The following is a 12509-nucleotide window of genomic DNA, read 5'->3' as shown; positions in this document are numbered from 1 at the left end:
ATGACCATTTCAATGTAACACAATACAAGTGCATAAAATAGCTCCAGGTTACCCAAAAAAATTACTGTTTTCTTGGTTTCCATCGTCATCGTTTCCATCGGCATCGTTTTCATCGTCATCGCTTACTTCAAGTTCATGATCAGTCTCGGAATCAACTGATCTTGTCTCGACGTGGTCTTCTGTTTCAGATTCATCAGAGTCATCCACATCTTCTTGTAAATTTTCGTCCTCGGAAAAAGCGAGACTAGTAAGTTCTTCAATATCTTCTGGTTTTGAAAAGTCGTAAATTTTTGTACTCATGTTTTAATTTGACACTCGCACAAGCACTTTTAGAATACAAATAAATACTTGAAAACAATAAAATTTACGTTTGAATAATTACAAAACGTCGAAATGAACGCTTTTGGTCGCGCTGTATCTAGCAGGTACAAATCCGGCGGTCGGATGGGCTTAGGGTGGCCAGGGATTGTAAAAGTGAAATCATACGATTGTACTTCTAGGAAAAGCTTCGAGATACATCTACCGAGAACTACTGCAAATCTCCATTTTCTAGAGCTATTACATAAATAAATATTTAGCAAAAAGTTAGTCACGTATCTCGTAGATACACGCGCGACTAATGGAAGGTTAAAAGAAAATTATTATAGTTTTTAGTTACAAAATCAACAAAAATATGGGATTATTATATCTTTGAGCCATGGATATGATACAGTATCTATCAATTTAGAAAATTGAGATTGAAATTATACCTTCAGCTTAGTTTTTGAGCTATTTATGAATCAAAAAAATTATTTATCACCACGTCATGCTGTTACCTATAATCTATAAACAGATGCTAAAAACTCACTGTACCTATTGAAGGGTGCCTAAGGAGCTCGACATTCATATTTCAGGATTATGTATTTTGAGATAGAAATGTGAACATAAAACAATTGTCTGTACGGTAGATATCACCAATGTTAACAGATATACACAAACAAACTCGAAAATACATTTGCAGTCTCTTAACGCAGTATAGAAAAGACAAAAAAGTATTAGATTGGTAATAACGTCTTGTTTATTGATCCATCACTTAGATGTTTTGATTGAAATTGTAGAATGGGGATAATTATTCCGAGTAGTTTAAGGACAGACCAGCCATCGTAATTAGTTTTCTTAGTAATAATGAGTAACTGGCAGCGAAATGAAATGAAGTAAACTCACTTGCGTAGTTCAAATTTGCTACACGACACAAGGTTTTCTTGAAAAATCTTAGAGTATCGTTCTTCGTAATCCCCTGAAAGTACATCACATCATCTATAGATCCTTGTACTTTTTCTTTACAATTCGTCAAATAAGGCATATATTCCGAACCATCGTATTTGTCAATACGATAGAAATATCTTTCATCATATTTTGGACCTATGTAGACAGTGGTTGTGTCTTCATATTTATCATATATCTGAAAACGAGAGGTAAATATTAAAAAGTCACTAAGGATAATCACTGATAAGTCCGTTTGGCTGTTACGTGCTTCAGAACAATTTAAATCAAACTACAAAAATTTGAACGAAATTTTCTATACATACGAGGATGTAATTATATCTAGTTAGCCTAGACCAGTTCCATGCATGAACAAAATATTGCGTTAACATACCAACGAACAATTACTTATTAGAAGTGGCAGTGTAAATTTTAACGACAAAAAAGTAAACCAGAGCTACGCAATAAATTAAAAAGAAAAAGATATCCACCGAAATTGTGAAAATCGAAAAATTGGAGTATCGAGCCATCATCCTGTACCTGTATTCAAAAGGGTTAAGAGGTAAGCAGATTTACGAAGATATGTTTAATTCCTTTGGTGATCAATGTTCTTCGTATGCGACCGTAAAAAAATTGGACTGCAAGCTTCAAAAGAGGTAAATTTTCAATTGAAGATGATGACCGATCGGGAAGGCCAGTTTCTGTGTCAGTCCCCGAAAATATCGATGCAGCTCATGACATGATTTTATCAGACTGTCGAATTGGGCTGAAACGGAAATCTGAAGCACTGAATATTTCATACAAACGCGTTCATCACATAGTTCACATCAATTTGGAAATGAGAAAAATTGCTGCAAAATAGATCGCCAAATGTTTGAATGTTGACAAAAAGCGCGCAAGGGTAGAAGCATCGCGTTCGATCTGTGCTCGATTTGAAAATAATGTAGACTTCTTAAGCCGAATTATTACTATGAATGAGACTTGAGTACATTTCTACGATCCATAAACAATGCAACAATCGATGGAATGGCGACACTCTTGTTCTTCAGGACCTAAGAAGTTTCGTGTCCAAAAATCTGCTGGAAAAGGATTTGCTTCAGTTTTTTGTTTTTGGGATTGCCATGCAGTAAACATGATTGATTTTCTGGATAAACGTAGAACAATAACTGGAGATTACTATTCGATATTATTGATTACTCTGACACTGCAGAGCAAGAAGAAACATTTTTTGAAAGGTCTAGAGACGTTGCAGATTCGCTGTAATAAATGTATCCAATTAAGAGGAGAATATGTTGAGTGATAAAAGATTTTGACATTGAAATTTTGTTTGGTTCCATAGTAGGCTAAGAATTTTTCAATATATCCTCGTACATAAGTAGAAAAAGTTCCAATCATGAATACGAAAGCTCGAAATATATATTAAAAAGAATCATTTTAGTGTTTGATTGCCAAATTCCCAAAACTATCAAGTTTATATACAGTACTCAGATGGAGGCATCCGTTTTCTAACGGACCGAAACTAAAAGCTAGGAAAAAACTGGAACACCTTCGAAATACAGTGGAGTCCCGATAATTCGTAATGATAGGGACCAGACCCATTTTAGGATTAAGCGGAATCATTACCAAAATCATATAAATACGAAATAAATTACATAAACTAGTACAGTATAAAGCGATAAGGAATAGAAACCATTTTCATATCTTTAAGGGTATTTTCGCAAAGAAATAATTTATAAGGGTCAAATTTTTTACAAAAAAATTAATAACTCAAAAAGTATGCATTTTTCGAAAAAAGTCTTCAGACAAAATTATACCAAAATATCACGTATATATCAAAAATGTATTCATATACTGGGTGTTCTATTTAAAATAACAAAATTACAGTCGACTTCTTGTAAATTTTACTATAAGTATTTTGCCATATATAGATAGTCTTAACTCGTCGTGGGACACCTTGTATAGATATAGATGAATGCTTCCAAAAGTTATGATGAGAAGATGTGCATATCTGAAATAATATACTTTCTACTTGCATGTCCAGTATATACTATATATATTCATGTAGGTATCAACAAATGAAGAATATTTTATAGGTACAAATATATACTTACGACAAAACTAATTTGCACCACATTCATGTAGATATACATGAATGCATAAAAAATATATGATTTCCCTCTTACAACACAGGTTTGTACCTAGCAAAACGAACCTTCTACTTAAATTTCGGTACATACTATAAATATGAATATTCCTTCAATATTTTTTTAAATGCACTGTGATTGTCAAACCTCATAAATAACTAATGAAAACGACATATGCGACAAAGGTGTCGAATTTTTATTCAAATTTCAGCAATTGATCAAGTATTATCAAAAATAGAACAACTATAATTACGTATCACAAAATGAGATATTAATTCCAACAAATGTTATAAATTTCGAGAATTTTTACTAAAATAACTACAACAACTACAAAAAACAGTAACTGAAAATAATAACGAGCAACAATTTTATAACAATAACTAAAATTACGTAGTTACGACGCATGAATGAGATCTGAAAATGGATCCCACACATTTTTGTTGTTGAATTGTTAATTGCAGTATTGAATCATAATAATTTGTTGAGACTGAAAGTATTAAAAGCATCAAATTTTTATCTGTCTTTTAAAGATTAAATAAAAACTAATTTTAAAATAGGAAAGACTTAAAATCAAGACGATTTAATAATAATTTCTAAGTTTTATAACGCAACAAAAGAAAAGCTTTTCATTAATCGCAACTAGATAACTAGTTGGTAGTAGTTTAATGCCCAAAAATTCAATAACTAATTTCAATATTTTATTTTACTGACAGAAAAAACAATCAAAATAAAAATTATATTCACTTGATATTGAAACTGATCAATTAGAAAATAATGAACGTTTGCTTAGAAGTGAGCATATGGTTAGTTGTAGAAGAAAATAATTCTTTATATAGCTAAAATTGAGGTGAAACTCTGAACAGGCATAGATTCAATCAAAATATCCAATAGATATGAAATCAAATCTTTTTATCGCTCTATTCGTCAAAATTTCAAAAATGAGGAATCTCGAATATTCAAAACTCCAGATATCATATATATTTTTACTTAAAAAACATTAAATACGGAAGAAGAAACAGAATAAATGAAATATTATAAATTTTAAAATCATTTCGAGATGCCGGTCGCTAAAGTAGGTAGAAACATGTTGAAAATTCCTTTGCCATTATCATCATGAAATGAATAAATAATTGAAAGGAAAAAAAATATTTAAGCATTGACCCTAACAACGAAGAAAGACTAATAAGCAACAACTCCAATGGAAACACACTTATTTTAAGATTTTCAGGATTTTGGATAATTTGATTTAAATTCTACTACTACTTTTACAGTTTACTGAATTTACCACCAAGAAATATCCATCTCATAAAAATAAAATTCTCAATAAACATATAATAATTTATAATACTTACCCTTTTAAGAAATCCGACATTTTTGGTTCGAACTAGAGAGGGTGCGATTTGCTGCGAAGTTTCCAGGATTGGATCACTCATATTCCATAGAAAATCATGTATAGTCCCAGTCTTGAATAGAAGTGATTTCAACTTCCTCATCATCAAATTTACACCAAATCTAATGAAGAATGGCGCATCGTATAAGTATGAAGGGATGAACTAAAAATTCAAAAAATTGCAATTATACTATAAAAAAATGGTTACGTTCCATTATATCTGAGAAGAGTAGCAAACAAACTACTCAGTAATTTGAAAAACTTACAAACGCCGGGTGATGCGTTTTAAAAAGAGACAGTTTTTCATCAAATATTCGAGCCTTGTGGAAATAGAAAATTTTCATTGATCCTCCTTTCTATAAGAAGGTGAGGAATTTATTAAATTGTTATGTTTATTTGAATGTTGTATATCTTCGTTGATTTCAGTATTGCTAAACTTTATTTACTAAAGGAAATACTAATGAAACGCATCACAAGACGCTATTATTGGTGATGGAGAGTAATAATGAAGAAAGTTTAAACTGCACGCCAGATGTTGTTGAATCGACAGCGACTACAACAGTATTTAAAGGGATATGATTCTTTTATGGAGTAGTGTACTGAAAAAGGCATAAACAGCTTCACATAAAAAGTATTACTAGGTTACTTTGAAACTAAATCCAAAATGTGGAAGTCTTCAACATTTTGGTCGACTTATTCAATACTGAAAAGCACCCTAATGGTGAATAACGACGTGGACATCAGTAAATAGTCGAAACTCATTGCATATTTGAAAAATGAATCATTTGGCAATAGACTCAAAAAATCTAAAACATTTGCCCGGGAAGGAATTGATGAAGTTTACGAAAAATATAAAAACCAACGACCCACAAATTTCAACACAGATCATTTCTTTTTGCAATATAGAAAAGGAAAATGCAAAACCCAAGTTGTAAGTATCAATACCATTTCAAAAATTCCCTCGCTTATCAGAAAATATTTGAATTTACCTTAATAAATGACCGACTTGACACAGTATCTATTGAAATTTCTAGATTACATCGGGGTGAAATAATAAAGAATGATTCACTTTATTTGACGTTGTCTGGTTTTTATTGTTAGATGGGTTTTAAGAGACACACAAAAATTTTTATTTTTATTTACTGCCATCATTATTATTTCTATTATGTAGGTACTATTTCAAATTGGTCTATCAGTAGTATTATCTGAATAATAATAATATTTAAATATTCCCAACTAGTGTTTCACGTCGCGACTTCGCCCGCGATATGCACCCGTTCAATTTAATATTATTACATTATTCATAACCTTTTCATCCAAATTCATTGAACAGTTTATACATAACAGGAAATGTTCAAATAAAGAACAAGTATCTTTGAAGGAATAATTGCAATGATGACATAGGAAAATAGTTTAGCGCCATAAGAACAACGTTAGCCTGTCGAGATGTGATTTAACGAATTTTCTTCAGTTTTTAGAAACTATTCTTCAAATTTCATTGGGTTTTGAAGATATAAGTATGTAAGTTTAACTAGTTAATTTCATCACCCAAAACTTTCGAATAAGTTGAAAAGTCAAAAGAATAAAATGTTTTCCAGCATTTATAGTTGAAAAAATATAAGTATAAATAGAGAGAGGGAGAAATGCTTGTAAAAACTAGGAAACAATCATTAAATAACTAAATAAAGATAAATAAACCTCTATAAATAAAATATATAGAGGTAAACCACAATGAGTAACAAACTTGAAGGTAACAGTAATAGGTAATAATTAGTATATAAGTCGAATATGAGTCCATAGCAAAAATTAAACCAGTATGCAGCATACCCGGAATTAGATATTATCATTAAAAGAGAAGTTGTTTACAGAGTATAAGGCAGAATGCGGGAAAAGATGATATCGATTTCGAGGTTCGCTCAAATTGAATCGCACGACACGTATCCCAGAAGGGAAGTGCATATTGGAGATGCGATTCAAAAGGGGCATAATAAACTGTTAAGGAAGTGGATAAGTTCAGTTCTTCGGAAAATGATCTCAGCGCAAAACAGGAGGAACTTAATTCTTTAGATAAGGCTGTAATAAGTAACTTCCATTTCAAGAAATTGTCCACAACAAATAAGAATTTTACAGATTCAACGACGTCAATGGTGGTGTTATCATTATAATAATATTACATAAAGCTACAATTCTTGCTTTAAATGCAATAAATTATGTAGGTCTTTCCTTGCCCGAAGTATTAAAAATTATTGCAGTCTCCACTTTGAACCTAGATATTGATCGTGAGAAGTCCTTGAAAATTGGGAAGGATAAGTAAAATTGTTACAATAAATATAATGAATAAATAAATAGCCTCTACCTATATTAGGATTTTATTTTATTAGGAGTTATTTTGAAGTTGTTATGTTAAACATAAAATATTTACAAGAGGATTATATTAACAAATACTCAAAATATTTCAATGATATTGATAATACTCAAATAGCACCATTCCAAATGAAAAACATTTTACAGTGTACTGATGTGACGTCAGCCCGTCAGCCATCTTGGCTAAAAAATCGTGCTAGCTGAGCTATCCTCTTGCCAATAGTCATTGGCATAATTCACGTCGGAAACGACGTGAAAAATGCGTTTGAATTTATTAGATTTCAATCAGCAATTCGAATCTCACAATGTATCCAATACAATTGAACATGCCATTGACAGTGTCGCAATATATCGAAAAATGAGGTACCCATCCTTCTTCGTCAACACATAAATCCACCACTTAAAAACCTTTGTAAGCTCATGCTCAACTTGCTGAAGTTCATCACATGATCCAATGCAGATTTTAAGATTCTACAAAAGGTATAATGATAAATATTCATTTTTATATATATGGAGAAAGAAGACAAACAAACTTATACTTTTGGCAACGTTGCTTAAACGTAACCTCTATCTAGCTCACCTTTTCTTTTTCTGAGAATCTTTCTGATAATTGACTTTTTGGAAGTTATTAATTCTCGATTATTTTTCATATATATAGTATGGCCAACCATCTCAGTGTATCGTAAAGTGTCTGTTGAAAGGAAGAAAATTGAGCTGGCGCTATAGTAGCAAGAGGAAGAATTTTAAAAATAGCGCGACAAACTATTAGAATAGGATAGTAAATTAAATTCTTTTCTAAAAGTCATAACTATTCCAAAGAAACTAATAATATACAATTTCATTCGAACATTGTACATAAAATATATAAATTATAAATTCATATCATTTCCACTTGCCACACTAGCGATATTTTGGGGAGTCTTCGTATTATAACTTGCTGTTTACAGCTGAACAATTTTTCAACTAATCCCCCATTCAAGGCTCTCCTTACCTCTGCTTTCCATAATATATAGAAAGTTTTTCAGGACCATATTTTTTCAGTGTATCGAATTTGTGAATTTTCTGTTCGTGTTTTTAATTTGGTTAAAATCAGTTGTAGACGGCGATGACGGCCTTGTAAATTTCGGATAGGTGATTGTAGTGATTCGCCGTTTGAGAAAACAAAATACTCTATAATTTAACGTGATTTATAAATAACAAAACAATACTGTATAAATACAGTTATATATGAAATAAACCCAATGTCTCTTCACATGCATATGGAGAGACCATCTCACGAGTGTCTACAGAAAATTTTCAGTAACATTGATATCATACTACGGTCTACTATTATGCAAGCAAAAGTAGCCTACATTTGTATAAACTACGACGGCGAATTACTAAGTACCAACAGGCCTTCTATTTATTCGTTGATTTAGGTTATAAGAAACGAAAAATAAGGAATGGTTTGATGTAGAATGTATTCAAGCAATGAATACGAAACATAAAGAACCTGAAGCTAACAAATAGGAATAAAAGTATCGACTTAAAGTATAACCAAGCGAGAAGAGAAATAAAAAGAGTGTGTAGGAAAAAACGGCAATATAACGAAGAAAAAAATTTATACAAATTAAGGAAAAATTTCAGAAGGAGATAAGATCCTTTTATCGAGAAACGAAAACTATAGGGGAATTGCATTATTAGATATCTGTTATAAAGTGTTAACTAAAATAATAAAGAACAAACTAGAAGAATATGCCAAGAAAATACTAGGGGAATTTCAAGTAGGCTTTAGACCTAATAGGTCAACAACGGATCCGATTTTCTCCCTAAAATAATTAAAAACCACCTGCTATGAATACGAAATACCACTTAATTCTTTTTTTATAGATTTTAAGCAGGCATATGACAAAATAAATAGGAACAATATGTACGCAGCACTAAGCAAATTAGGCATACCGGAAAAAATCAGATTGATTAGACTAAACTTAGGTAAAACAAAAAATTAAGTTTTCATGTCAATAGAGGACTCCGACAAGGTGACCCGCTCTCCGCTGTATTATTTAATATGGTTTTAGAAGTAATTATCCAAAACTCTAAATTAAAGTGCGATGGGACAATTTCCAATAACGAATGCCAATGTCTAGCTTTCTTAGATGACGTAGCGTTGATAGCAAAATCCAAGAAGCACTTAAAGAAAGAAGTAATAAAATTGGAAGAGGAAGACAAAAAATTTCGACTAAAATAATAATAATATAATAATAAAAATAAATCAAGAGAAGACAAAATATATCATATATTTTGGAAATACACAGAGAGAAACAGGAGATTACTTGTCCTTTAGGACAAGCAGACACAAAGAGTTTCCAACTTTGTTTATGTAGGTGTAGTAATAGAAGACAAGGGAGTAGAAGAATTAGAACTGAAAGCCAGAATAACTGAAGGAACACAAAAATTCGGAAGTATTAGATCACTCATAAAGTCAAAATACGTGTCAAGAAAAACAAAAATAAGAATATATAAAACGGTAGTAAGACCCACCACAACATATGCAAGTGACAATAAAAAAGGTAGATGAAGCCATGTTGGAAAGATGGGGAGGAAGATACTAATAGGAATCTACGGAGGAGTACACACACACAGAAGACAGCTGGGGGGAAAGAACTAATAAAGAAATGGAGGAATTTTATGGAGAAGCTACAATAAGCTCGTTTATTAAGGGACAGACAGTGAGATGGTCGGGATATGTTGAAAGACTACATAGAGAACGGATGCCAAAATTAGTAGTACAAAGAAGACCAATAGGGAAAAAGAGAAAGGGACGACCAAGGAAGAGATGATATGACTGTGTAATTGAGGAAAAATAATAATGTGCAGAATTGGAAAGAAAACGCTGGAACAGGAAGGAATGAAGAAATATTGTATGGAAAATTCAAAATAGAGAACTATCATATATAATATATAAAACTATGTAATACTACTCTTCTTGCCCTAGATCTACATGGCCTGTAGAGCATAATAATAATAGGTTATTAGGATAAGTAGTTCCTGTGTTTATGGGCTTTAGATTAGATACGAGTAAACTAGCGTTTGGATTCGACCTAACAACATTTAGGTTTTGGTCGGGCCTTCCGAAAATTTGTAAGGTTGTAAAAATCGAAATATTATGTTCGTAACCTGGACTGGTTGAGTCAAAATATTTATACTAATATTGAGTATTTTCATATATCACATTTACACATGAAAGTCTGTACTGTATTGTTGAAACCAATAATCAACAACAATCTGGAAGGATATTGTGAATAATACTTTGAAGATCAAATATATTTCCAATTTTCACTTTTCTACTGCTTTCAGACGGTATACATTGAAGAATTCAACTTGGTCTACAACATTCTAGCTTGTATCTGTCACTTGCCTTTTAAGTTCTGTAAGGCTGCTATTGTACTTTGTGAATATTTTCAAATTGTTATTGCTCACTTAATTTCGTAGCCTTGCAATTGAGTTGTATTATTTTTTTGGAATGATATTCCGTTCACAACAAAATAGCAATTAATTTATAAAAATCTTGATAATAAAGATGGAATCATCAAATAGATGAAAACTTGGAATACATCTAGAGTATTTAAAACTTTAAATAGAACACAATAGAAGACTTAGTTTTGTTGTTCGATAATATATAAATTACTTACTAACACAGCTATATTTGGCATCACAACAGTTTTGTTCAAAAGATTAACGGGATTCCTTTCAGGTAAATATTCCAAGGTTCGGTTAGACGTATAAGTAAGAGTTCCATTCTCATTAAATATTATGTTTTTGTGGATTAGGTTTTCCCTGAAATAATAGGAAAAATAAAATATATTTGATACTATTACAAATATATAACGTATTTTTTGAAATATCATAGAGATTTGAGTGAAATTGAAACAGCAGTATGCAATGTCTGTTATTTCTTATTAAAATTTACCATTTCTCTCGAGTCATAACTTTCATTTCCACTATTAAAATGTATTTGAAATAATCCGCATATCAGAAATAGTCGTTGAAATACAACTGTATTCGCGTATAGAAGTTAGTCCAAAAGTATTAAGTTATAGAAAAAGGTATGTTCAGATCGTAAGAATTGAAAAAAGAAAGTTGCCACAGGAAACTAAAAACCAAAATTACACCTAGAAAGTAATTTTGGGTGGTGACAGAACCTTTATCTCAGATGAAAAGGACCCTCACGAATGATCAACACTCTCGCCCGCCACTGTGTCTTTCAGTCAAACTAGTTCCTTCAGAAGTATGAGTGTCTATGGAACTTTCTCCTTTGTCTCTTTTCAACCTCCAATATGCTAATGTCCTTTAGTAGAGTAAAATCAGTTGTTCAAACCATACACCAAATCATGTGAAAAAATATGAAGAAACAATTCAGATTATCAAAAAAATAAACCGTTTGTGTCGCTAATAACGGGTAAAAAGCTAAACATACGTGAAAACAGACAAATTTTTGAGTAAATGCGCTATTTAAATTTTAAAAAGCTAACAGTTTATACTTCTTCCTATATCAATTGCAGATTATAAAAACCAGTTCGAAGCCCTTACCGACAATTTTGTTTGATCTACCATAGGCATAGATACCTCATTTTCTAAATTTATTATTTTCGAATAATATAATCGAATCATTATAAATTGGACATTATACGCCGTTATTTATGCAGATGCATTTAATTGTAGTTCTACTTGGAACTAAAATCATTATTATATTTCGTTCACTTGCTACAACTGAATATTAAATTATAAAACGTAAATAAACGAGTAAAATGTACCTACCTGTAAAGGAATTTGGTTTAAACAGGGTACCAAACGTATACTGAGCCCTTTTTGTATCCAAATCATTTTTTTTTTCTAGAAAACGAAATTTCAAAGCAAAAATCATAAGGGAAAATAAATTCATTGCAAATAAAAAAAAAAGAAAAAAATCCAATTCCAAATTATCTGTATAAATAAAAATGATTGCATTATCAGATTGCTGAATGTTTTCCTTTTTTAAACATTCGAATATATTTAAAATAACTTGCTGAGTCCACGTGGACTGACGGTTTGTTAGATGTTCATCGAATTTTATACGGAAAGTAAACATTATTTTTCATTACTTAATTTGTATGAGAGCCGTGTGTATTTATGAAATATTGATTGTTCTTCGCATAACTGTCTTCTGCAATTGATATTGGAAGAACTATAATAAGACCCCACTTTGATCGAAGATCTGAGAACGAAAGAACTGTAATAGTAATAGGAAGATTTGAAGATGCCTGAAGAAGATGCATAGGTTTTTCAAAGAAATGGCAAATCGTTTTTCTATCATTTTGACTAACTCTAAATAATCAGCAATTATCACCAGG

The 12509-nt window shown here is 31.2% G+C and overlaps 1 protein-coding gene across 3 annotated transcripts in view; it reads right to left on the bottom strand.

Moving 5' to 3' along the window:
- LOC130446433 (scavenger receptor class B member 1-like) overlaps nucleotides 1–12509 on the bottom strand; it is an 87243-nt gene that overhangs the window by 10231 nt on the left and 64503 nt on the right. For all 3 annotated transcript variants that reach the window (XM_056782699.1, XM_056782700.1, XM_056782701.1), the window contains exons 5-7: nucleotides 10812–10956; nucleotides 4739–4939; nucleotides 1204–1441 (exon numbers count right to left, since the gene is read on the bottom strand). In XM_056782699.1, coding sequence (XP_056638677.1) covers nucleotides 1204–1441; nucleotides 4739–4939; nucleotides 10812–10956 — 584 coding nt within the window. The remainder of the gene's footprint in view (nucleotides 1–1203; nucleotides 1442–4738; nucleotides 4940–10811; nucleotides 10957–12509) is intronic.

The sequence above is a fragment of the Diorhabda sublineata genome, chromosome 7 (genome assembly GCF_026230105.1).
Source record: "Diorhabda sublineata isolate icDioSubl1.1 chromosome 7, icDioSubl1.1, whole genome shotgun sequence".
Lineage (NCBI taxonomy): Eukaryota > Metazoa > Arthropoda > Insecta > Coleoptera > Chrysomelidae > Diorhabda > Diorhabda sublineata.
Note: the sequence above shows the minus strand (reverse complement) of the source record. Positions and strands in the feature narration are given on the sequence as shown.